This window comes from Rhinoderma darwinii, chromosome 12, assembly GCF_050947455.1.
Source record: "Rhinoderma darwinii isolate aRhiDar2 chromosome 12, aRhiDar2.hap1, whole genome shotgun sequence".
NCBI classification, from domain to species: domain Eukaryota; kingdom Metazoa; phylum Chordata; class Amphibia; order Anura; family Rhinodermatidae; genus Rhinoderma; species Rhinoderma darwinii.
This window is the reverse complement of record NC_134698.1, coordinates 75,680,441-75,707,828: the sequence shown is the minus strand read 5'-3', so window position 1 is coordinate 75,707,828 and position 27,388 is coordinate 75,680,441. Positions and strand designations below refer to the sequence as shown.

At 44.0% G+C, this 27,388-nt stretch overlaps 1 protein-coding gene across 1 annotated transcript; it reads left to right on the top strand.

The window, feature by feature from the left end:
* Positions 1 to 450: 450 nt before the first annotated feature.
* Positions 451 to 24,782, top strand: LOC142664356 (B2 bradykinin receptor-like). Its single transcript, XM_075843412.1, has 2 exons — positions 451 to 528; positions 22,625 to 24,782. The coding sequence occupies exon 2, from the start codon at positions 22,632 to 22,634 to the stop codon at positions 23,736 to 23,738; it is 1,107 nt and encodes a 368-aa protein (XP_075699527.1). The 5' UTR covers positions 451 to 528; positions 22,625 to 22,631; the 3' UTR covers positions 23,739 to 24,782.
* Positions 24,783 to 27,388: the final 2,606 nt, after the last annotated feature.

Genomic DNA, 27,388 nt, shown 5'->3' with positions numbered 1-27,388 from the left:
AAAAAGCATACCCTTTTCTCTAATCCTTTAATCCTTTCTTGTTATACAATGTGACTCTGCTTAAAATTTTTGGGGGAAAGCTGGGTGACCCCCTCTGTGTTGTGGCGCCCCTTAGAGGGGATTACCCATATAGGAGACCACGTTAGAATGGCTAAACTGAGTATTATAAGGAGGACACTCAGGAACTTTATAATATGATTATTCATTTTTAGGGAAATGCCTGGAATCCCTTTATAATAGAAAACATATGTGCAAGAAAATGTGGCAGCGGAGACGGTAACGGACTAGAAGCCTGTAATATATATATATAGTGGGTGTATAGACTGCAGCACAGTTGTGGAGCTCAGCCGGGTGACCCCTCCTCTCGCCTGCAGTCAGGGGTGTGATGATAACAAGTTCTCGGTGTATAATATCGTGTTCACATCTCCGCTGACACAAACACTCCAAACCCACAGAGGATCCTACAGCAGCCAGAAGACCTCTCCGTCCAGGCGCTGACCCTGGGGACCGCCCTACGCTGCACATACAGTAAGGAGCTTTTCTATATATAGTTTTTGTGTTTAGCATAATTTATATTCAAAAAAATACAAAAGTAAGTATTTTTGTAAGGTAGAAACAGTAAGGGTATGTTCACACGGCCTATTTACGGACGTAATTCGGGCGTTTTTGCCCCGAATTACGCCCGAAAATAGCGCCTCAATAGCGCTGACAAACATCTGCCCATTGAAAGCAATGGGCAGACGTTTGTCTGTTCACACGAGGCGTATATTTACGCGCCGCTGTCAAATGACGGCGCGTAAATAGACGCCCGCGTAGAAGAAGTGACCTGTCACTTCTTTGGCCGTAATTGGAGCCGCTATTCATTGACTCCAATGAATAGCAGCGCTAATTACGGCCGTAATTGACGCGGCGTTCAAGCGCCTGCACATGCCGATACGGCTGAAATTACGGGGATGTTTTCAGGCTGAAACATCCCCGTAATTTCAGCCGTTACGGACCCCCGCCGTGTGAACATACCCTAAAGGTGAAGTAACTGGCAGAAATCCATAAAGTTGTGTTAGTCTAAATATTTCCTTTTTCTGTGCACTCCCTTTTCTCACTCACTCATTTTTATTATTTCACTTTTTTATTTTTTAAATTTTTAGTTGTGTTTTTTATTTTTATCTCATTTTGTTACATTTTATTAACTTTTTTTATTCTTTTGCTCATTTATTGGTCACCGGGGACTAAGTTTAAATGTATTTGATTTACAATTGTTTATAATGGAGGGGAATGTATGGTAATGGGAATATTTTGCAGAACAAGAAGTAGTGGGTGTGTTGATTGTTGTTGGGTTAAAAAAAACAATTTTATATGTAAAATGCAATTTTTTAAGGGAAATTTTTAAAGCTGGTGGACAGCAAAGGTGCCGCGCTACCCAGCAACTATGATTCATGACCATGGTCTTATCTATAGATCCATCTGTAGCATTACGAGGAAATAAAGGTGTTCTTGAAGGGCGTTTACTCCAAATGTAAAAAAAAAAAGTGGGGCACCGCTTTCACAAGGGAGAAATATAGGGAGATTATAGATTATCTACACAGTGCCCCATGTAGATAGTGACTCCAGACCCCCACATTCAGATCTCAGACCAACTAACATCTCCTATTCATATAGGGTTCCCATACTCACATCATAGATTCTCCATACCATGTAAGGCCCAGGGCACCCAGTCCAATATAATTTCTTATTGGTATAGGGCGTCTACTCACCCTCACTCCACACACACACAGACACACACACACTGCCCCTAAATACAATCATATCACACATAGTGCCCCATAAAAAAAAGTACCACTCGCTGTGCCCCCCCTGTAAATAGTGCCACAAGGTGACCCCTGTAGAGAGTGCCCCACACAGTGCCCACTGTAGATAGTTACTGCAGACCCCTACATTCATACTCTCAGACCAAACAAAAACATGTACTAACCTCTCTTTGTTCCTCTTCTGCACCGGGCACCGACTCTGCTGCACTAGCACCCCATAGTGTGCTTCGGGTGCCCCCACCGCTCTGGGTCCTGACACCATCCAACGTCAGGACATTGTGTGCGCTGCCGCTGAAACTTGAATACTTCTTTAAGAAATCTGCAGATTATATAACTGTGACTTGGGTCGATCTCGTCTCCTTCTTGATGCCATTGTCGTATAGTGGTTGCCCAATTCCAATATTATGTGTAGTCTGTATCGTGGTCCTTCTTTCTTCCCAAGTAGTCAATAATATACAGTTCTTTTGGCTTAACTGAGACTGTGTAATGTTGAGTGCAGTATCGGGGGGTGGGGGGGGGGCGGGGCATGACACATAGGGCCTTATATATATATCTTTTTTAAATAAGTCCTCATATTACAACTTTAATTTTTTGATCTGAGTATAAGAAATGTAAGCTAAGCTCTGATTGGTTGCTATGGGCCAGTTTTTTTTATTACGGTTTTGATAAATGAGGTTCAGTGTATTCGATCTGCCCGGAGTGTTCCTTTAACATCACGTTGTCAATATCAAATTTATTAAAAAAAATGTTTGGATACTTATTAACCTTATAAGCCCCGCACCGTTCCACCTGAGAATGCCCTTAAAACGGCCCTTTTAAATCAAATTAGCATAAACTCGGCCTCTTTCGGGGGCCTGTTTTTGTTGGACATATTTGCAATTTCGGTACTATTGGCAACTATGTGTATGTCCCTCTGGATATTCGTTACGACTGCTGTTACTGGGCTGTGGTGTCTTGTTTGCAGCCCCTGAAGTGTTTTTGCACCCAACTTTCCTAGAATTTTGAATAATAATTCTGCGTCTGTCAGGGGATGCTGGGAGTTGTAGGTTCACAACAGCTGGAAAGTGTCAGGTTGGAGACCACAGTATTACATGATCATGAATCCATTTCAATGGCCGTGCTGTAATACTGATGATTACTACGAAGTTCATGGGGGGTTTCAGACCCAGTAAGCCCCCTTTTTAATGAAGGATACCTGTATGACTCCATGCTTCCATTATTTACACTGGTAAAGAGTCATGTATGTTGGTTGATTTGGTTTGTTATTCTGGAATATCCCTTTAAGTAGAGATGGATAGAGCATGGACAAGGGTTTCTGCGGTGAGGTCAGCACATAAGTTCACCCTGTTCTGCTACTACTGCATAAAACACAGCAGGAGAAGTGAGTTAATGTGACACAATACTTACAGTGTAATATAGAACAGCGCAAGCCGTAATCTATAACATGTGTGTCCATTTACTGGTGGCCCTAGACCCCCTTGTATAATGGCATAAGCCACAGATCATGTATTATATATATATATATATATATATATATATATATATATATATATATATATATATATATACACAGTGGAGGAAATAAGTATTTGATCCCTTGCTGATTTTGTAAGTTTGCCCACTGTCAAAGACATGAACAGTCTAGAATTTTTAGGCTAGGTTAATTTTACCAGTGAGAGATAGATTATATTAAAAAAAAAAAAACTGAAAATCACATTGTCAAAATTATATATATTTATTTGCATTGTGCACAGAGAAATAAGTATTTGATCCCTTTGGCAAACAAGACTTAATACTTGGTGGCAAAACCCTTGTTGGCAAGCACAGCAGTCAGACGTTTTTTGTAGTTGATGATGAGGTTTGCACACATGTTAGATGGAATTTTGGCCCACTCCTCTTTGCAGATCATCTGTAAAACATTAAGATTTCGAGGCTGTCGCTTGGCAACTCGGATCTTCAGCTCCCTCCATAAGTTTTCGATGGGATTAAGGTCTGGAGACTGGCTAGGCCACTCCATGACCTTAATGTGCTTCTTTTTGAGCCACTCCTTTGTTGCCTTGGCTGTATGTTTCGGGTCATTGTCGTGCTGGAAGACCCAGCCACGAGCCATTTTTAATGTCCTGGTGGAGGGAAGGAGGTTGTCACTCAGGATTTGACGGTACATGGCTCCATCCATTCTCCCATTGATGCGGTGAAGTAGTCCTGTGCCCTTAGCAGAGAAACACCCCCAAAACATAATGTTTCCACCTCCATGCTTGACAGTGGGGACGGTGTTCTTTGGGTCATAGGCAGCATTTCTCGTCCTCCAAACACGGCGAGTTGAGTTAATGCCAAAGAGCTCAATTTTAGTCTCATCTGACCACAGCACCTTCTCCCAATCACTCTCAGAATTATCCAAATGTTCATTTGCAAACTTCAGACGGGCCTGTACATGTGCCTTCTTGAGCAGGGGGACCTTGCGGGCACTGCAGGATTTTAATCCATTACGGCGTAATGTGTTACCAATGGTTTTCTTGGTGACTGTGGTCCCAGCTGCCTTGAGATCATTAACAAGTTCCCCCCGTGTAGTTTTCGGCTGAGCTCTCACCTTCCTCAGGATCAAGGATACCCCACGAGGTGAGATTTTGCATGGAGCCCCAGTTCGATGTCGATTGACAGTCATTTTGTATGTCTTCCATTTTCTTACTATTGCACCAACAGTCGTCTCCTTCTCACCCAGCGTCTTACTTATGGTTTTGTAGCCCATTCCAGCCTTGTGCAGGTCTATGATCTTGTCCCTGACATCCTTAGAAAGCTCTTTGGTCTTGCCCATGTTGTAGAGGTTAGAGTCAGACTGATTCATTGAGTCTGTGGACAGGAGTCTGTTATACAGGTGACCATGTAAGAGCTGTCTATAATGCAGGCACCAAGTTGATTTGGAGCGTGTAACTGGTCTGGAGGAGGCTGAACTCTTAATGGTTGGTAGGGGATCAAATACTTATTTCTCTGTGCACAATGCAAATAAATATATATAATTGTGACAATGTGATTTTTTTTTTATATATAATCTATCTCTCACTGGTAAAATTAACCTAGCCTAAAAATTCTAGACTGTTCATGTCTTTGACAGTGGGCAAACTTACAAAATCAGCAAGGGATCAAATACTTCTTTCCTTCACTGTATGTGTATATATATATATATATATATATATATATATATATATATATATAGGATTAAGAGACTATAGAGTTGCTGTATTCACTGAAAATGTAAGCGCGACTACAGACAAAGGGGTTCTCCAGTTTTATATAAATGCTGGGTTATCATTGTATAATGAAATGTTCTGCAACTTTCTAATATACTTTGTGTTTCAATTCCTCACCATTTTCAAGAGCTCTGATTGCGGTCAGTGAATAGGAATAATTTCATTTACAACCAGAAGCTGAAAACCTGTGTAGACCTAATACATCTCACTGCTGATTGTTTGTTATAATTGTATCCAGTCTAGACAATCCTCTGTGTCGTAAAAACATAAGCAGCACAAATTTCTCTGCTGTCCTAATAGTTTGCTACAATGTATTAGTGCAGGTAAAATGTATCAATCGGAAGGCCACACTGTTTAGGTCACAGAGGATGGTCTAGACTGGATACAATTGTAACAAACTCTCAGCCACGAGAAGTATTAGGTCTGTACAGGTTTTCAGTCTCGAGGTTTAGAATATAAATTTATTTCACTGACAGCAAGCTGAGATCTTGAAAATTGTGAGGGATTGAAACATAAGTCATATCCAAAAGTTGCAAAACTTTTAATTTTACAACGATCAAGCCTTACCGAAAACTGGAAGCCCCTTTAATATTATCCCCCAACACAATGTCACACTTGGATTCACGGGGCTCTTCTGTGACTTTGATATTGATGGCCTATTCTGACTGCCAGCATCCCCCACCGATTAGCGGAGTAAAGTGGCCACGGCACTCCAGTCAGCGCTGCCTCACCTTATTGTTTACCAGGCGCAGCTCTGTACGTTTTTTGGCGGTCATGTCTACAGCTCCGTCCCATTCAAGTGAAAAGCATTGAGCTGCAGTACCAGGCACAATCTCTACAAAATGTATGGCGCGGTGACTAATAAGCAATGAATGGTGCAATGACTGGAGCGCGCGGACCCTTCAGTCAGCTGATTGGTGGGGGTGCTGGGAGTTGGACCTCCACCGTTCTGATATTGATCACCTACGCGATAGATAGATAGATAGATATGAGATGAGATAGATAGATAGATAGAGGGCTGGCGTTAGCACCGGGCAAGTGCCAGGGGCCCACTACCCTTGGGGGGGGGGGCCCACTTGGCCGCCGGTTGCTGTAAGCTTCCGTTGCTTCGCTCTGGCCGGTGATTCCGGTCCTGGAGGAGCCTCTTGCGTCACTATCCATATATGGACAGTGACGTTAGGGGCTCCTCCTGGAGCGGAATCCCTGGCTAAAGTATTGGCAATGCTCTGGCTGGGGACTGCACTCCTAGAGGGAGCCCCAATGGCGCTATACACAGAGGGGGTGTAGCACAATGTACAAGGGGGTGTGTATGGCAATTTTTACAAGGGGCTTTGTGTGACACTATCTTTAGGTGGTGTGTGTTAAACTATGTACTGGGGGCTGTGTGGCGCTATTTACAGCAGGGGTGTGGCGATCTCTACAGATACCCCTGAAGACGCCACGTCTAATGGTGAAACATGGGGGGGGGCTGTTTAGTTTTTAATGTGTTGCGGCTTTCTAATAGCGATATCGCGCTGCTGCCGCTTATGTAGGATAGCACCTAGACTGAGCACCGTGATATCCTACTGTTAGGAGGCAGGTCGCTCCGTTGTGCATCTATTTGTAGCCGTGTTATAACATTCATATCCATTATCTTTGCCGTTAGACCGCAGTGTAACTTATAAACACAGATTGTTAGTCCGTCCTGTCCTGATGGGAAATAATTACAAGTTACGTTTTATCCACTACACACATTAGTATAAGGTATCTGGGAAATAATATTATTTTTTTTTCTTGCCTTTGGCAAGTTAGAGTTTATAACTTTTATATGGGGCCACAAACTGCTGTTTTCCTGTCGCCCAAGGGCCCACATAAACCTGGAGCCTGCCCTGGATGGATGGATGGATGGATGGATGGATATATAGAGCGATAGATAGAAATATGAGCTAGGAGATGGATAGGACATACATATATAGGAGATCTGAAATACATTAATAGATACAGAGATAGTAGATCTAAATAGGAGACCGATCTTCTTAAGGCTTTGCTCACATCTGCGTCAGGGTCCCGTTCTGGCGTCGAGTCGGAGCTTCCGGTCAGAATGGGACCCTGACTCCATCACCGTTGAATAGCGCAGTCGACGATGGTATTCATTCCGTCAGAACCCCTGCACAACTGACACAAATGCAAACCATTTGCACCGTATCCGTAGTCGTGTACTCCAGGTGAGGGGGTTAAGATGGCTTCAAACTCCATGTATAGCAGGTTTTTTTGTTTCATGGTGGAGTTACCCTTTAAATTATCAATTGTCTCTATGGATCTGCCCAGTTCAGGGGTGCAGAGCTTATGGTCGCACTCGGGTCCTGGAGTCTAAGGGGGTCCAGTACTATACATTGTGATAGGCGGGGGCCTGCTATAAAATTTGCGGAGCTTCTTGTTACGCCTCTGGCCCAGTTCCACGTAGATGAATTCTGACTCCCCCTGCTGTACGGGCCTCACGTCTTCCATTACAACACAATATTATGAACAACAGGACAATATAATTAGTCAAGCAGTGGTCTGGAAAGTGTGATTGTGCATACATTAAGGACGCCCTAATCCCTTGATGGAGAGGATACATTAATGGCCTCTGCGGATGATTGATCAGGGAAGTAAGCGTGTAATAACAACCACCACTCAGTAAATTACCAGTAGATTTGTCACTCAGCGCTTCCTTACTGGGATCCGCAACATCTGCTTTACGTCATGACCACTGGGGAAGCGGCGGTGCATTAGCAGGAGAGGTGTAATCATACTGGGCGTCTTCCGACCCAATTATTAGGAAGTGAGGATCTTCTCATTAGGATCATTAAACCCATAAGAGCTTGGAGAACAGTTGGGTCCCGGTTACTTTGTCGTCTCTTGGGAAGTTTATTGACTTGTTAGACCTCTAATGGGCCCCTCAGATCCACGAGGACTGGATAAGTGTAGGAATTAAGTTCTGTTGATGCCTTCAACCTCCCTTTAAAGGATAGTTCCACCCTAATGGGAAAGATCACACAGAGTTGTCACACATGGACGTGAGCAAAGTCGTCGCTAGGTTTTCCTTAACCAAGACCACATTTGGCCATGGCAGAGCGGGTTTTTGGAGCTCCATCCTGGCAACCCAGCACATGCCTCACCTAGCTAGGCCACTGGATACGAGGGGTAACCGTGCTCTCCTGGTCCGCCATGACCTGATGACCAGGCTAGAAGAAGTCACAATGCGTGGTGGGGCTTCATGCATGAAACCTTCATGGTCTTCATTTTCGGGACCTTGAGGGTCAATCTTGTGGTTAACGGAGTAATGTGAATGGGACTAAATATATTTTCATTGGACTTGATGAGTCTTTGTGTTTATAGTAAAACACATGAATGTAGGGCTGGTCGTGTATTCCAATAAGAAGGGGCTATTGTGTATTGTTTCAACTTTGGCCGTCCGTCCACTATGGGTAATATATACTTGGCAGCATGCGCCATCCCCGGTACTTGCCATTATGTGGCCTTTAGGGCTTTTTTTTATTTTAACTTGTGTGGAAGACCATTCCAGAAAGGGGTAAACTAAGCAATTGTGTATTCAGTCATCGAAAGGGGCTAATATAACTACCTTCTACCCCATGCAAATAATGGAGCCCATTGGTGGACCTCTGCCTGAAATCAACCCTTGAGCTTTGTCTCAAAGTTAATGCTGGCTTTCCCATGAAGCATCAAAGTCCCGAATTTTGGGACAATTAAAAAAGGCTGATCACACATGAGTATATATTGGGTGGGTCTGCCCTTAAATGCATTTTGGGGTTTTTATGACTCACATCAAACTAAAGAGGGTTGTCTAGTTTAGAAAACACCCTATTAGGGAAATTTTGAGTTAATAGAGGGTTGTCTCGCATTCAGAACTCTCCTCTATTAGAAAGATGTTGCAAAGAGCGTCTTCCGCACTGGAGGACCTTTCTTGTTCTGCATTACATTGATTTCAATAAACACTGTGTAATACTTCATTCCTCCTGTGGTGGTGCTGCAGGGAAAGTGAACACTTGCCAGTACTCCTGCAGATCACATGTGATTTGATGCGGCAGGACAGCATGTATCCGTTTATTTTCATAGGATCCGACATTGTCCAAGGCGGACACCCCCTTTATTAAAATAAACCAATGTAGCAGAGCTGAATTTCTCACCTCTTATAATGATGTGTTCTCTGCCGTTTTCTATACGACTGCAGGTAAACCAACTAGGTTATCTTAAATCAGGGAGGTATCACTATGTACAAGCAATGCAAGAGCTGACCAGGCCGGCTCTGCTACATCTGGATTTTGCCGTCACGTGATATTTTGGGGGGTTACATCACTTTTTCCCTGCTGTAAATAACGGCTTCTCATCTCATTAAATGTGCTATGTAAATATTAAGTTTTCCTTCTCTGCTTAGCATCGGATTAGTAAATATACGAGTCGTGTTTGAACGTTTGTAAGTATGGGCATAAATTTTGATGTTTGTCAAAGCCAAATTTCTCGATTTTTCTCTCATGTAACGAGCCAGAAAATTGTACATTATTTTAGCATTTGGATGGGATTTGGAATTATTGTCGTTTTGTATAAACAGCCCCGGAGGAATGTCCATGTGTGATGTGGAAGAGCGGCCAGTAGTGATGTCTTCTCCTGACCCGCTCAGATCTCTCAGCCAGGACGTGTTAATGGTTCTGCGGGTGGAGATCCCGGGGTCATTATGGACATTTATTATATGCGGTTTTCTACTTTTAGACAATCCATTTCCATATGTCCTATAAGAAAATCTCGAGGTAATATGGGAGGTGGGGACGTCCTACATTCTGGGCACCACCCATAATCCAAAAAGGACCGATGCTGCAAATATTGGCCTTTGCTCTGGAGGACCCAGATTGCATGTTCCCTGGTGGGTCTTGCTTCAAGGGTCTCCCCAATCCGTTATAATGTAATAGAAAAGTCCCTCTTGTAGCTCAGTATGCCTCCAGCATATAACCATGGTGACCTCAATGTGGCCCCTTTTTGTGTGGCTCCTGTCCCTTAACTCCGTGGCCGTGGCCCATGTTTCCTACACATCCAAGATTCCCGGCACTGACCACACAATTGTCCTGATAGCAGCGATCAATCATTGATTACTTCGGAAGGAACGTAGAGGAGATTTTAATTCAGGAGCCTTAGTTGCGTTACTTGGCCTTGGCGTCCGGTTGAGTAGCAGTTGGATATTTTATGGCGGTGTAGCCGGGATAATAAGGGGCAGGGTTAGGGTTACACATACTGGCCGACTGTCCTGGAAGACTTCTGGGAAAGGGGGAGACCTCCCGGATAAGCAGTCAAGTCTTCCGGGTGCCCTGCGTCTGGTCTAAATACTTACCTCTCTGTATTCCTGCGGTCCTCTTCACTGCCGGGCGCCGCTGACATCGTCCTGACTCTGTGGCTGGTACCGGGACGTTGGCTGCGGCAGCAATCGGGAATAAAGCGGACTCCAAGCTGCAGGAACGAGGAGCGGTGAGTATCTGCAGTGTCTGGTTTGGGGGATCTGTTTATTTAGGGGGTTGGGTCTAGGGTCTCTATTAGTTTTATGGGTCTTGTCTAAGGTTTGTGCTAATTTTCGGGTGTGACAAAGGGGGTCATATCCACCACTCGTGATTCAAATGCCTTATAGGGGTTGTCGGGACATTTTTATTTTTTTTGATGACCTATGCTTAGGATAGGTCATCAATACCAGATCGGTAGGGGTCCGACCCCCAGGACCCCTGGTGATCAGCTGACCAGCTGACCATAGCGTCCGTGGCGCTCATCGCTGTGGCCTCTTTTAGTGTTTACCAGGCACAGCACCGTACACGTCCGCAGCGGACGTGCCTGGGATTCCAATTCCGGTCCCATTCAATGAATAGGACTGAGCTGCAATCTCCGGCACAGCCGCTATCCATGTGTACGGCGCTGCGCCTGGCAAACGCTAATGAGGCGACGACGACGACAAACGCTTCAGCCCCTTCAGTCAGCTGACCGGGGTCCTGGGAGTCAGACCCCCCCTGATCTGATATTGATGACCTATTCTAAGGATAGGTCATCAATAAAAATGTCTGAACAACCCCTTAAAGTTGGGGGCGGCATATGGTAAAAAATAATGCAATACATCGGATCTCAGATTCTCCCTGATGTCCCTCCTGAAAGATTTGCTACTAGAGGCTCCTGGATGGCATTCAGTGACTATTGTGGCCCCTATGAGTGTTTATTACAATACAGTAGGATTCTATACGGTCCCTGATTTATCCCTCATTGTGCGTTATATTCCAGCGCAGCGTCCGGATCCACTAGTGGAATATCTTAGAGCTTCTCTGAAGAATCTGTTTCTCGATTGTCGTAGTCGCGGTCAGACTCTTCATCCATCATGAATATTTTAAAATTCTTAACCAAAGTGTTTGGGAAAATAAATCTTATGAATATTTTCCAGAACATGAACAGAAGTGGAGAATTCCTTTAAGACTTCCAGGTATTATTGCAGAATATCTGAGAGCAAAACCAGAACTCACGGAAAGAGCAAAAACTTCTATATCTAGTAACGTCCAGGTTAGAAGAGCCGATTGAGAGACTCGGGTAATCACATCTGAACAGGGGAAGATACATTGCCCCGCCCCCATGTCAGTGACATCAGAGTTGTCACCGTGAACTCCTCCCATTGTGAATCCACATCATTCTGCCCCTTCCCTCCAATCTCCAACACCCTAATGACCAGGTAAATAAAACTAGGGTGAGGGAGCTCAGCGGTAGCTCATCTCAAAATTGAGTAGTAGTTTTGGGTGGAGTCACCCTTTAAGGTAGATCTTAGACATGCATTTTAAGCAAACTGCAATAAGGGGAAATAGTGTGACTATTGGTGGTCCCTTAGGGTATATAGAAGTGCAGATGAGGGGGCAAAAATTAGGGAGTGCCATAGGCCAAACGCATGTACACCCGTCTCAAAGTCTCTCGGCCCATCTGGAGCAGAGACTCATGGGAAGGAGATATACTGCGCCATGGTCATGCTTTAATTTATTCTATAGGTTATGATCAGTGCTCCAGTATAGAGAAGAGCAGTGGTGTCGTATAAGAGAGGGGGCGCTTGGTTTTGCGGACAGACGGACCCTGTGTTTGTTGCCCATTTCAATGACCTTTGGGCAATTTCCCACCCCCATGTTTGCTAACAATGTAGTGGGTGTGGAGAGGCGAGTTTACTGCACAGGTACTCGCCCCCTAATAGTAAAGGAAATAGGACCAGGTTGGGGCCCCCTCTCTCTCTCCAGGGGCCCATAGCAGCTGCATTGTCTGCCTCTATGGCATGTACGCCCTCGGCGGTGAGAGCTGTGTATACTTTTTGCACATCTTAAAAATGATGTTGCATCACAAGAGAAAATCCAGGAAAAGTTTCAGGATGCCACATGTAAAAGACGACTATGAATCAGCAGCAGACGGGGATCATTGCTCATTTATTTTTTTTGGTCTTGTTTTTAAGGCTTGCTGGCAATTGTCATTGTGGTTTATGTGTAGTATATCTTCAGACGGTTTTTAAGTATAGATGTAGCAGTGCTGAGTCGGTTATTTAACACTCATTGTAATATCAAACTGTCTATTGCATTAACTTAAAGCGGTATTCTCAACTGGACTATCGCCTATTGTAGATACATCTCTGATATTCCAGAGGGAAGCTGCAGGAGGCCGCTCTTTGCAGCAGTTCTCTGTTCTGGCTAATAGTGGGGGGTCCTTAGGGGAGGGCAATGTCTCTATGTCCTAAAAGGGGTTGTGCTGATGGGACCGTTTTAACCAGTGAGTTTCCAGACATGGTCCGAATTATTGTAATGGTTATAAGACGCAACTGGACTTTTTACCTCATATGGAAACATTGAGCTTTTGGTTAATTCCCGATTTTATAACGACAGCTGTGCCCCATCCTGATGGACTGATGTTAGATCACCTGCTTGTTGATGATCAATCAGAAGATCTTTTGTCCATGCATGAGAAAGCAGAGATGCCTGGGAGACGCATCATGTGCTGTTGACTGATCCCGGTATAAACACTATGGATTGGCTGAAAATTATTCAATCCAGCAAATCAATGTGTCTCAGAAGGGTTGGGACGGGGGATATTCCCAGTCTTATGATGCCAATAGATAGAATATAGATCCAATTAGGAACGTCTCTTTACAGTGAGAGGGGGGAGGTTCTCTCACTGTGACTGACTACCAGGGAGAGCTAAGAGGAGGAGGAGCCTCTGGGTGACCGAGAAATCAGACCCATGAGAGCGAATATGGCCGGCTAATATGATATAACTGTCAGATAGCTACTTCCTGTTCCAAAAAGTGAAGGCTGGTGCAGAGCAAGTTTTCATTTTTGGCATTAGAAAAAATCCCTAATATCCTTAATTCTTTTACAAGTCTTGGCGTAATCTAAGCAAATAAGTAAATTACACAGCGGTGAATAATAAAACGGGAAAGCGTCCAAAACTCTTACTGTAGAATAGAAGAAATGGCTGAATACAATCTGGAAGTAGTGTGATTAATTCAGCTCTCAAATCCTTTGTGAGGCCGACCAATGCCATCAATTATCAGAAGTGTAATGTTGTGTAATAATCATTGTGTTCAACGCATTTAAAGGACAACTCCATTTTTATTCTTTTGCGTGTAAATCGTTAGATTTTCTGAACTTTAATTATTCCAGTGAGATATAAACAGATGACTAAGTACAGGCAAAGTTATAAGGCTAGGTTCACACTTGATCCTTTAAAATAAAAGTAATTGTCCATCTTTTAATGGCATGTCATTTTTAGGTTCAACATTTAGTCAAGACTCACTTTTTTTAATTTTTTTATAAAGAACTCCAAATTTCCTGCGTAGTCATAGAGTTAAATGATGCAATCCTGCAATCGCCACTAGAGGGAGCTCACTGCATCCTGTGTTATTATTGAATATATAAATAGTATGCAGTTTCTCTTCAGCTCCCTCTAGTGGTGGCTGCAGGTAGCCAGAATTATATCATTTTAAATCTATGGCTACGCAGAGGATTTGGAGCTCTGTATCAGAAAAAGTGAGTTCTGACCGCTATAAAGATATATTAGGAAGGCCGCCAGTCTTCATATACAGATCGCTGGAGTAAGATGCGACGCGTTCATTAGGAGGTGCACGCCTCTTAATTAATTAGGCACATCTCTGGCTGCGCCTGAAAGGGAAATCGTAGCAGGCGTAGATTTCCGTTATAATTTACACTAGTTTCTGGCATAAATTATAGTCAACTTGTCGGGCTGCGGACTTTTCGAAAAAGTGGCGTGGGCGACGTTAATGCATCAAAGCTGTGCAAATTGGGACTTTTGATGCATTTGCGAATTTTCTACGTCAGAAATGTTCCGAAATTTCCCCCGTTGGGCCCATTAAAATAGCATCGTATATTGAAAGCCTCCACTCTACTCCCACAGCCTAGAATTCCACGCCGGGGTCTGGATACTTTCATTACTTGTCCTATTTACTAACATCAATATTTTCAAATGTTTTTCCAAAAATGTTCCTGCCCCCACATCGCTGCTGCAGAGATCGTTCATGTGAAGAGCTTGACGGGATTAGTAAAATATATAAATATCCTGACGAATATCTGACTCACCGGATGCACTTTCACTCCGGCAATTCCCATCCCGATACTCATTGCATAACCCACCGCACGCGTTACTAAGGGATCATCATCCTACTACAGGGTGATGGCGTTCAGGTTACCAGACGCTCGTCCCCCGCGGTTTGGAGCATCGCCAGGAATTGTTTCATACACCGTCATCACGTGGCTTTCAGGCTTGAGCTACAACGCAATACCAAAAACGCGTGAGCGTCTCGTGACAATATGAGATTTAATGTCGCCTTAAAGTGGCGCTGCTTTTGTTGGACGGGTTTTGTGTGACTGCGACTCATGACCTTGTAAAGACCTTTCGCAAGCGATTTACATTGCAGTCTATAAAAGGCCGTCACTTGACAAAAATCCGGCGCGGTTTTTGATTTTTTGCGATGGTTGCAACGCGACCACATAGGCAGTCGTGAGCCACGATGGCGATTTTCTTGTCCTAGCGTTAATGACAACTGATTAACCCTTTAGCCACCAGCTGGACCACAGCTCTTGGCTTCCTTTTTCCATGCCCCTGACTCAGGGTTTAGCACTATAAGATACACAGGGGGAGTGCAGAGACCAGGGATGAAGCTCCTGGGCCCCAGTGAAAAAACTGTAATGGGGCCCCATCTACTAGTTATAATACTGGCGTCGTGTTGTGTTTCAGAGGAGCCTTTGGGCACCCTTAAGGCCCAGGTGCGACCGCTACCTCTGAACCCCCTATTGCTGCGCTCCTGCATAAAGAGGGGCACCACAGTAAAGATCAACTTGGGCACCTCCTGGTTTCATGCCACTCCCCTTCCCCTAATCCTATAATTAGCTCATTTGCCCCCTATACCCCTTACCATTCTGTGAGTCCTGACTAAAGAATAGGGCACTACTTTAGTTTAAAGGGTGCACTTCTCTTTGCCAGAGCTTTTGGGGGGTGGGAGGGGGGGGGGTATGAAGGTGCATTGCAGTAACTAGTTGAGCTTTATTAAATGCCCCACTTTCAGACAGACCTCCAGAATAAAGGGGAGACCTCCCGGACTCCCTCAGGTGCCGGCTTTCCTCTGAGGTCGGTGACGGCCGCCTCCTGCACAGTATTGTCAGTTCTTGCTGTCACCGTGTGGGGGATTTATCACAAGTGCCGTCAAATTCCTCATTTTATGATCGCGGAAATGGCGTAACTTGTAGCAAATTTATCAAAATGGTGCACATTAATAAATTTGGTGCAATTTGCTAGACATGTTAGACCGCTTGGCTGGAAAACTTTGCACTAATATTTTGGTCCAAAAAATGAGCACGCCGTTAATATATTTGGTGTATTTTTCGACTCCTGTAAGCCACATCTCTTTTTCGAGACACTAGTTGGGGAAGGTGCAAAAAGTGTCTAAAAAAACGGAAATTTGACGCACGCCACGTACTCTTTTTTTGGAACAATTTCTGCCAAAATATTGGCCCATTTTGCTTAGTAAATCTCTCCCCAGTGTCCGAGTCTGCACGCCCGCTGCCATCTCTACCAGCCAAGGTAACGGGAAGGGCACTGTGACTGGCACTTATATATTCAATGGGAATTACGTTGCGGTCCTTTTGGGGTTCAGATCTATATTTTACGGTACGTTGTATAATATAATTATCTCGAAGTTATTTCTCAAAAGTGGGCAAGTCTGCAGAATTTAAAGGGGCCGTCTGATCCCCACAGTGACTATAAATTTTCTGTTGCCCCCTCCCAGCACACGTCACCCAGTCCTGGTCCACGGTCGCATTTCCTCCTTTCCTCTGCCTGTAAATAGCAGCGGAGGAAGGTCAGACCCTCTCTGCGTGGAATCTCCCCCCTCCAAACCACAGGAAAATCTTTCCATTTCATGTCTCCTGGTATTTCCTCTGTTGGCAGCAGAACAGTCGCCCCAGATGTGAAACCCCAACCCCCCCCCCCCCCCCGAGTCACCGCTGCTTCTTTGCTGCCTTTAGTTTCCTGTTTGGACTTTTCACGTTACGTTACAGTTTTGGGTTGTATTTTTAGGGTGTTTACGGGGATGTGGTGTAATTTTCTCATTATGAACGTCTAGGAACTCGGGAGAGAATAGTAAAGGGGTTTCTTGTAAATAAGACGTAATCATTGTTTAAATAAAGTTATGCAACTTTTTGGGGTTATTATTTTAGGGCGGTGTCCGGTGTCAGCAGATTGTTATTTTTTGTAATTTTCCTTTAAACTCTCTGTATTAATTCCTCACGGTTTTCAAGATCTCTGCTTGTTGTTAAGTAGGAGCATTCATTCTTTACTTCCAGTGCATACAATTCTGTCCTGGTCATGTGATGGACACACAGGTGTATGGCTTGTTACAGTTACAGTAACAGTATGTGTATCAGAACTGTCTTCTAATGATCGCAGCACCTGTGTGTCCATCACATGACCCTGTAACAAGCAGTACAGCTGTGTTTCCATCACATAACCCTGTAACAAGTTGTGCACCTTTTTGTCCATCACATGACCCTGTAACGAGCAGTGCACCTGTGTGTCCATCACATGACCCTGTAACAAGTTGTGCACCTGTGTCCATCACATGACCCTGTAACGAGCCGTGCACCTGTGTGTCCATCACATGACCCTGTAACAAGTTGTGCACCTGTGTGTCCATCACATGACCCTGTAACAAGTTGTGCACCTGTGTGTCCATCACATGACCCTGTAACGAGCAGTGCACCTGTGTGTCCATCACATGACCCTGTAACGATCCCAGCACCTGTGTGTCCATCACATGACCCTGTAACAAGTTGTGCACCTGTGTGTCCATCACATGACCCTGTAACAAGTTGTGTACCTGTGTGTCCATCACATGACCATGGACAGAATTGTATTCACTGGAAGTAAAGAATGAATGCTCCTACTGAATAACAACAAGCAGAGATCTTGATAAACAGGAGGAATTAATACAGAAAGTATTTAGCAAAATTGTGCAAAAAAAGAACATGAATTTGCTAAAACCGGACAGCCCCTTTAAGACTGGCGTCTCATCTCTAAAATATTCACCCTGATCGTATCCAACTGATGAACTGCAACGAGCCATACAACTGTATCAGAGCACTCACTTGTAGTAAAAAACAAAAAACGCTTCCCCCTGTGTAAGTTGGAGATTAATTTTCAGCCTCTGGATGTAAACACACAACTTTTCCATTCACTGAAAGCAAGCTGAGATCTTGGAGCATGGTAAGAAATTTAAACACAAGGTATATTAGAAAGTGGCATACATTTCCATCATACATTGGAAAACCTCACCATTTTCAAGATCTTTGCTTGCTGAAAGGGAACATTGTTGTTTACAGAGGCTTCACAGTCAAATGTTTTCTTGACCCGACTGACACATTTTACCTGCACTGATACATTGTAACAAACTATCAGGACAGGAGAGAGACTAGTGCTGCTGATGTGTTTAGCTCACAGAGGATGACCAAGGCTGGATACAATTGTACCAAAATCAGCACCCCACGTAAACCTTTCCATACATTGACAGCAAGCAGAAATCTTGAAAATGGTACATTCTATATTAAAAAGCTGCAGATCTATTCATTATACAGTGATTAACTTGACAAGCCCTTTCTCATTGCCAGGAGAAACTACGGTTGGATTTTTATTTGTACTAGGTCTATTGTTTCCTTTGAGATGATAAGTTGCTGTCTCTAGCGCCGCTTATCTCCCTGGCCTCTGTAGCATTAATAGCAGCCGTATATTTGCTGTGTATGAGTAATATACTGACCCAGCTTCCTGTACGCCTCGGCTGCCCTCATACTCCACATGGTTGGCGACTCCTTGTCATTTCTACTTCCCTTCTCAGTACAGAAGTCATAAGACCCTGACAAGTGCCGGACCCCCCGGTCGTGACCCCCACACTAAGTACTGGAAGCTTTTCTTTTATCAGATTGGATTTATTATAGATTTTGAGAAGCGGCACGAATAGCGGGCATCTACAGCTGGCACAGAGGGCGCCCCAGGAGACCAGGGAGGCATTGCTGGGCTGTACATGTTGTCACTCCGCCACTTCTAGGACTGATCCATCATCTCTGGTCCTGTAGATGGTGAATTGCGTTTCATTTGCTTTTCAAGAATTCTGCTATTGTCTTAAAGGGATCGTCCAGGACTAGAAAAACATTCCTGCTTCTTCCAGAAACCGCGCCCCACCTGTCCATGATTTGTGTCGGGTATTGTGGATCAGCTCTATTGAAGCAAATGGGGTGGAGTTGTAATACCACACAGTACCTGAGGACAGGTGTGGCGCTATTTTTTAAAGAAAGCATCCATGTTTTTTTAACACTATACAACCCCTTTACAAAGGCTTTGATTAGTAGCGGCAGGGGTGTACATACCATAGAGGCTGGCCATGCAGTTCCTATGGGGTCCTTAGAGGGGGGGCTCAGTCCTTGTTGGTCCCATTGCGCCAGAAGAATGGAATTGTTGGCAAACAGGGGGGCAAGGATTTGGCCTATGGGTCATAGAAGAGGAGTGGGGGGAAAGGGGGGGGGGCGGGGGGAATGAAGAAATACCAGGACTTTCTGGCCAACCAGCACTATAATGTGAGCAGGACTAGGTCAGGATGGGTTTTTCAGCCTCTGTATTTAAGCAGGACTATTTTCATTTACTGACTGCAAGCAGAGATCATGAAAATGTTGGGAAATTGAAACGGAGGTATATAAGGTAATGTTTAGATCTCGTATTACCCTCTTGATGTATACGCCGAACATTTACGTACGTCCAAAGGGTCTGAATTGACTCAAATAGTGTCCCCGGGCAGTATGTGTTGGCATCCTCCCTTTTTTTCCCCACTGTATTGCAAAGTGTCGTCTACTACGTTTCTTAACACTGAGGCTGACGCGAAAAAGGTATACTGCGCCATTTTTTAACGGGAGTTAGTGGGCAAAATATACAACTGTGGGGGCGAAGTATGAGCTGCAAGCGATATTATGATGTAAGTCAATCAGACCAACAATCCATTCGCAGCAGGACACCATCATGAGCTATAAGAACTAAACTAAGGCATATAAGAATCATGATGGATCCATCAACAGCAGCTTGTTGACAGTATTCATCTTACAAATTATTTATTTTTAACGTACGACGTGACCATTGAAGACAGAGCTTTATACCAAACATTTGTGGCATGTAGAGAAATATGTGGTCTCCATCCTGTGGCAGTCGGGCCATGCTGGGAGTTGTAGTTTCAGAACAGCTGGAGAGTCACAGATTGTGGAGACAAGTGGAAAATATCAAGAATCCTAAACATTTTCAAGAAATAGTTAACGGAAAATATTTGATAATCATCACAAGAGCAGGTGCAAGACGTTTACCAGCCAAGACTTACAGGAAGTCTCATCCTACAAGGAATCACGGAGAGGGGCATAATCCATAACAAGCAACCGCCAGCTGTTTACTGTCCTCATCCAATATACAAGCCATAGCCACATGAGGCCGGCCTCATCTAACACATGGACCCCCCCATATGGTTCTACTGACCTGAACTTCGATCGCCATAGAACCCTATATTGACCTAAGCTTGATTCAGTAGTACTGCAGGGAGAGGGGATTTCTTTGGCCATGTGAAACCATCCTAAAGCTGCCATTTGTTCTTTCAGTTCCTAAATTGTTATTTTTTTCCCTCTACTGTAGATTTGGGGTCAATTAAACCTGTACGTCCACTCTCGTCAACAAAGAGCCCCTGGGATTAAACATAATGGTAAAGGGCACTTGCCTTTCGTTCCAAGACAGCGCTTCCTGTCGTGGCTCAGCAGCTTGGTTGAGCCCGTTAGTTATGTGTGGTCCTTGATATCTGATTGTCCCTGTAGCGCAATCTGCTGGGCTCATTATGGTAGACAAGGTTCTGTTGTATACAATCTTTGCTGTTTTATACTTTTTTTTTTTTTAAGTGAGGCTTAGGAAAAAAAATATTACATGGAAACCATCAACAAGCAGCTGCTGATGGATCCTATTAAACTAGTTTTATTCCCTGGGCATGTGGGAGCAGCTAATTACTTAAAGGGGTTTTCCCATAATCAATATTTATCGCCTATCCATAAGATAGGTGATAAATATCTGATTGGTGGGGGTCTGTCTGCTGGGACCCTCACCGATCATGAGAATGGGCTTACCTTGCTATTCTTGTGAGCCCCCATATGAATGGAGCGGTACTGCACATGTTCAGCCACTGCTCCATTCATTTCTATGGGGCTGCCAAAGTTAGCGCTCAGCAGCCCCGTAGAAATGGAGCGGTGGGTGAGCATGCGCTGCACCGCTCCATTCATATGGGGGCTCAGAGGACAGCAAGCTAAGGCTTCGTTCACATCTGCGTCAGGGCTCCGTTCATGGGTTCTGTCGGAGCTTTCCATCAGGGGAACCCATGAACGGAATCCAAACTGAAACTAACGGAAACCATAGGTTTCCGTTTGCATCACCACTAATTTCAATGGTGACGGATCCGATGCAAATGGTTTCCGTTTGTCACAGTTGTATAAGGGTTCCATCGTTTTCACGGAATCAATACTGTAGTCGACTGCGCTATTCATTCCGTCAAAATGACAGAACCCTTACACAACGGTGACAAAAGGAAACCTATGGTTTCCGTTTCTTTCAGTTTGGATTCCGTTCATGGATTCCCCTGATGGAAAGGTCCGACGGAACCCATGAATGGAATCCCGACGCAGATGTGAACGAAGACCAAGCCTGTTTTTGTGATTGGTGGGGTATGAAAGGCAATCAGAATACTGTCCTACTCACCACTGTGCACTTAAGGTACTAAGTGTACAGACCTAATTATATCAGATCCGTTAACAGCAGCTTGATAATGGATTCCCTATACTAAGATTTGTTTTTATGGTATTATTACCCTTTCAATTTTTTTTCTCTACACTGCAAAAGGTAATAAGTATAAAGTACAGCCACATTCAGAAAATATATTCATCTTCTATGGAACCAATATTAATACAGGGTGGAGCTGATGCTCCGTCACTGCAGCCGGACTGATGTGGGTGAAGAAGAGTCTTCAGTCCCTAAACGACCCCGTACTCGGCCTGTGCACAGACACATAAACAACATCATGCAGCCCCAGATAAGAGTCTACAAAATCAGCACACCCAATGGGACGCTAGAACCACCGGCACCTAGGAGCCGGATATGAGCGTTACGCCTCTGACTTGGGAAATGTTTATCTTTTGGTTTTCGATAAAAACATTTTGCGCTGCTTTCTCTGCATTGAATCATTACTGAAGATTTGACTTTTTCTGGGAAACGTTCTGCATAATTCATGTAGGATATTCTGGCTGCGTATCCAGTCAGGAGACAAACATGTTACTCTCGTATTAACACCATGCGGTTTATCTGTCTACTGAATAATTGACACTCTGATCACCACCGCTACTACCACCAACATCAATGGGTGCCATGAGAGTGGGTGGGGTGACAATAGCAAAGCAAACAAGCAGCGTGTCCTAAGCTGGCCGTAGGTATAAGAAGGTCTTTAGCTACTGAATCGTTCAGTCAATCGAGATCATAATCCTCCATGTTTTTGCTGTGGAGATAAGCGGTCGCCAGGCACTGCTTATCTCTGGGGAAACAATAAGAACGTACCGGGTAAAAATCCAATTTTTGCAATCATTGAGAGACAGTTGGGTTGTCTCCATAGACATAAGATGGGTAGGATCCGGTGCCAAAACTCGTATGTATATGGCCAGCTATAAGATCCAGGTAGTTAGACTGCTGCACAGCTATTAGTGGCATTTAAAGGGGTTCCATTGGCTGGAAAAAAATTAATTCAACTTTCTAATAATATGTATCTGTGTATGTAGCAGCCACGCGCATGGACTACTAGAGTGCGCCACACCATATCCCCTGATGCCCAGAGGTGGCGGGTCCGTGGCACGTTTTTGTAGTCTTTAAGCAGCAACATATAAGAAACATTGTTACCTTGTTAAAGTTCTTTTCTTTCTCTTTATTTAACAGGATCAACATGGAGATCTATATCAACAACATGACCATGACCGGTGAGGTTCGCAATATCAATGACACTTCTCCGGATAACGACACGGGGATATACACCTGCTTCCTACCCGAAAATGTTGAGTGGCTCTTTAACTACCAACCCATCTACATGTGGTTCATCTTCGCCTTGGGCTTCATAGAAAACTTGTTTGTCATCTCCGTCTTTGTCCTTCACAAGAGTCGCTGCACAGTGGCTGAGATCTACCTGGGGAACATGGCGGCGGCAGATCTGATTTTCGTCAGCGGTTTACCCTTTTGGGCCACATTTATCTCCAACAAGTTCTACTGGCCCTTTGGTGGGTTTCTTTGTGTGGCTGTCAACTCCTTGATTCAACTCAACCTTTACAGCAGCATCTACTTCCTTATGATGGTCAGTATTGACCGATATCTGGCTCTGGTGAAGACCATGTCCATGGGCCGGATGAGAAGACCTTGGTGCGCCAAAATAAACTGCGCGATCATCTGGATCTTTGCCGTAGGAGTTAGCTTGCCCAAGGTGGTCTTCCGAAAGGTGAAATTTGTTCCAGACTTCAATACCACGTCCTGTATCATCGTTCCTCCTGCTACAGGTTGGCATGTTGCCACCAATATCATCGCCAACATTGTTGGCTTCTTGATCCCGTTAATGGTCATTGCCTTCTGCACGTCCCAGATTATTGGCGTCCTACGGAACAATGCCATGCAACAGTTCAAGGAGATTAATAACGAGAAGAAGGCCACCTGGCTGGTGCTATCGGTGCTCATAGTCTTCGTCATCTGCTGGCTTCCATTTCACTTTTTCACCTTCATAGACACGTTGGATCTGCTCCAGGTCTTCGAAGGTTGTACTGCGTCTCTGTTTATCGAGATCGGAAATCAAATTTCTTCCTACATTGCTTACAGCAACAGCTGCATCAACCCTCTACTCTACGTCATGGTCGGGAATCATTTCCGGAAAAAGGCCAAGGAGGTCTACAGTCAACTTGTAAGAAGAATAAAATCCCCGAAAAATGACTCTCTGCCAACGAACTACTCCGGGGTCACCGGACGGACCTCGATTTCCATGGGGCAGCAAAATCTAATTACCAGGCAATGAAACGCGTCGGGTCTGTAGGATCATGTAAGAGTCTGTCTGGCCAGAGACGGCTTTGTGCTCCGTAACTTCCAAACAAGTCTTGGAATAAGCTGCCGTAATTTATTCGTGTCTTGTTTATAGATTCCTGATGTTTTTCGCACTGACTTGACTTTGCCAATTTTTTTTTCTTATTTGGCCTTCTGTAGGCGGTAGGACATTGGTATGTCCCAATTAGGTGAAAGTATTTTATTTATGGTTTCATTACCTAGAGTCTGGGATACTCCATAAAATGGCGACCGCACGTTCGTAAGAGCGCTGCTTGTACTTACGTATTTTTTGGGACAGTAGGGTTTTTCCGTTAAAAGGATTGAATTATTAGGGGAAGGAATGGATTTGTGGGTGTAGGTTTGTTGTGTCCCGTATTGCAGCTCAGAATGGGACTGAACTGCAATACCACACACAACCAGTGGGGCGCTGTTTTTGGAAGAAAGTAGAAATGTTTTTCTAATCCTGGACAACCCTTTTAAAGAGATTCTCCACTTAATGTGTAGTATTTTAGTATTTTTATTTTTTGAGATGGGTGATATTCTCCTTCTCAGCTTTGGGCTAAAGAGCTAAGTGATGTTTGACAGCCTGGTAGCTAGAGGGATACGCTGCCTAGCAACCAGTCTTTCCTAAAAGTTGTCAGATTACATGTCCCTACCAACCAGTTTGTCTTATTAGGTCTTCAGCTCAGGGATAAATTGCCAGTGAACTGAGAGCAAAGACCAGCAGAAGCAGCCCCAGAGTTAAAGGGGTTGTCCAGGGTTAGAAAAAAAGGTCTGTTTCCCCCCCTCTCCTGCAGAAACAGCGCCACTCTTGTCCGTGGGATGGGTCTGGTATCGCAGCTTAGCCCTAGTCACTTGACTGGGCATAAGCTGCAATACCAGCCGATATCCATGGACAGGAGTGGTAAAAACCCTCAAAATATGGGTTGACTGTACCTGGTACCTGATAGGGGCCTTTATTGGACTCCACTACATAGCAGTACTATGTCATGTGACGGGGGGAGGGAGGGGAGGGGGCTGTATGATGTAGATTTTTATTGGGGCCCAGTAGCTTTAAGCTATTCCTCTACGTGAAGTCACTTACAAAGACAAATTGTTTACTTGTATATATATATATTGGGCAACGTTGTAGCAGATGCGACACATACGTCTGATTTTTTGTGTGTTTGTGTGAGTATACAGTATGCACCATATTTAAAGGGGGTTTCCAATTTTTTTTGTCAATTAAGTTAAAACATTGAATAATGAAAAGTTTTGCAACTCTCTAATCTACTTTGGGCGTTTCTATTCCTCGCCATTTTCATTATCTCGAAGAATAAAACAGTTGTTGTTTCCTCACACAGCTGAGGGTTTGTTATAATGTATCAGTGTAGGAAATAACCACTGTCCTGACTTCAGGCTAAGAATTTGACTAATCACCTACAGTGATACATTGTAACAAACTGCAGGTTCTTTTTTTTAAATGGAAAAAAGAATGCTTCCTGCCAATGAATAGAAACTGTTTCCATTCCTCATAATCTAAGTATGTTTAAGTTGGATAACTTTTCATTTTATGGTGATCTAGAGGGGATGTGTATTTTTTTTATATGCATCTAAAGTAAAGCAACTTTGTAATCAGTCTTTATTAAAAGTCTCCTACCGTCTTGTGTATACAGCTGCCATTACGACCCAAGTGTCGCCATGGTTACAGACTACAAACAAACCCTGTGTAGTCTGATCCTCCAGTCATGTGTTACTCTACATCTGCTTCTTATAGCAATAACCTACAGACCGTATAAGAAACCGATGTAGCGTTTAGGAGCCTCACACACGAGCGTGTTTGGTCCGTATGTCGGCCGCATTTCCCGGACCGAACACACCTAGCATCCTACATAACTATGATGCTAGGAGTCCGGCTCCCTGCAGCGTGTTCGGGTCCGGGAAATGCGGCCGACGTACGGACCGTATATCAAGGACCAAACACGCTCGTGTGTGAGGCTCCTAACACTTGACTGCAGGATCAGACTACACAGGGCTTGTTTGTAGTCTGTAACCATGGCAACACCTAGGTCTGCCTAGGAGCTTTATACACAAAGTAGGATATTTTTATTCCAAATTATTTACAAAGTTGTTTTATTTTAGATGGGTTGCCAATGTGTACACACCCTTTAATCTTTATATCCATAGGGATGGACACTAAATTGTGGCATGTGACACTTTTTATGCAGGGGGGGGTCCCTGTATTTGCTCTTTATGAAGTTATCGGTGTGAATGTGGACTCGCTATACCCCGAATCCCTAGGCAAACCAGAGAGATCATAAAGGATTCGTCTTAGTGCCACACAATGTGAATCATTTCTACAGGGTTTTATGTATATTCATATTTAATGAAGGACTATGGAGTATATATATATATATATATATATATATATATATATATTGTTTGAACACATTCTTTGTATAGACGCTGAATACGTGACGTGTATTGTCTGCAGACTGGTACATTCTGCGTGCTGTTAATTTACTAATTCATGATTTCATTACCTCATTAGATAATAAACGTGGCCTTTTACAAGATGTGGTATTGAGTGGTTTATGTGGCGGCGGTAAGATTATTCGCGGTCCTGAACACGACCGTGTTTTGCAGAGTCCTAATACGGTATCTATAGAAATCTGAGCCCATAATGTACCGCTCGATGCCGCCGATATCATATGGGGATTTTTGCTCTGCGATTCATCACACGCATTATTTCTAGTTACGTGGTGGGGTGGCGGCACACAGCGTGCCCACGGCTCCGTAGTAGAGTTGTATGAACTCCATGTGTGGCCATACAAGATGCTTGTACACGGTGGCCATTGTACAGATCAGTAATACAGCATCCATACAGTCGCTGTGCAGTTGTATGCCATCTATTGTTCTCTTTTATCAGCCATGTGTGGCCAGGGAAAGGCTGACTGTTTCGAGTCCCATTATAGCACATTACAAATTCCAGAGACGTCTCTGATCACACGTAGGTCCAGCGCTGAGAACCTCCGTACAGATGTGCGACTGATTGCAGCAACTCGTCCTGTAGTAACTTGACTTTCGAGTTAGTGGCCCTTTAAATCCTACTTGCAAATGTCTTGTGTAATTAAGGTAACGTTTTGTGGACTTCAATAGGTTCAATTAAGATGTTTTTTTTATATAATTTAATAAATTCTAAGACCAAATAAAAAAGTAAAATTAAAAAGGTGATTTCATGATATAATTAGTAGCACATACTATTGAAGTTTGCCTTTATTTTTCCTCCTCCTCCTCTGTATTCTGTGGTTCTTGGCTCCCTGCCTGGTTGACCACCAATTCATTACAAGTAAGTGCATATAATGATATGGTCAATGCAGGTGGGATGTGCTGCACAGGAGACTGCCTCTCCATACTGCACCGGCTTGTTTTTGGTCTCTCACTCAAAGTGCAGGAACAGGAAAAACTACGTTTATTTTTTGAGTGGAGCTGAGGGAAGACATTGGGTTGCAAACTGATAAAGGCTTTAAAAGAGAATTTGACCTTTTTTATGAACATCTCCAAATTTCTACATGGATTTATCTCAATATAACTTTATAGCGGTTGAGAATACTGATACAGAGCTCCAAATCCCCTGCATAGACC

Bases quoted from the DNA above. Each gene is read 5' to 3' on its own strand.
- LOC142664356 (XM_075843412.1), top strand. From the start codon at position 22,632: ATGGAGATCTATATCAACAACATGACCATGACCGGTGAGGTTCGCAAT.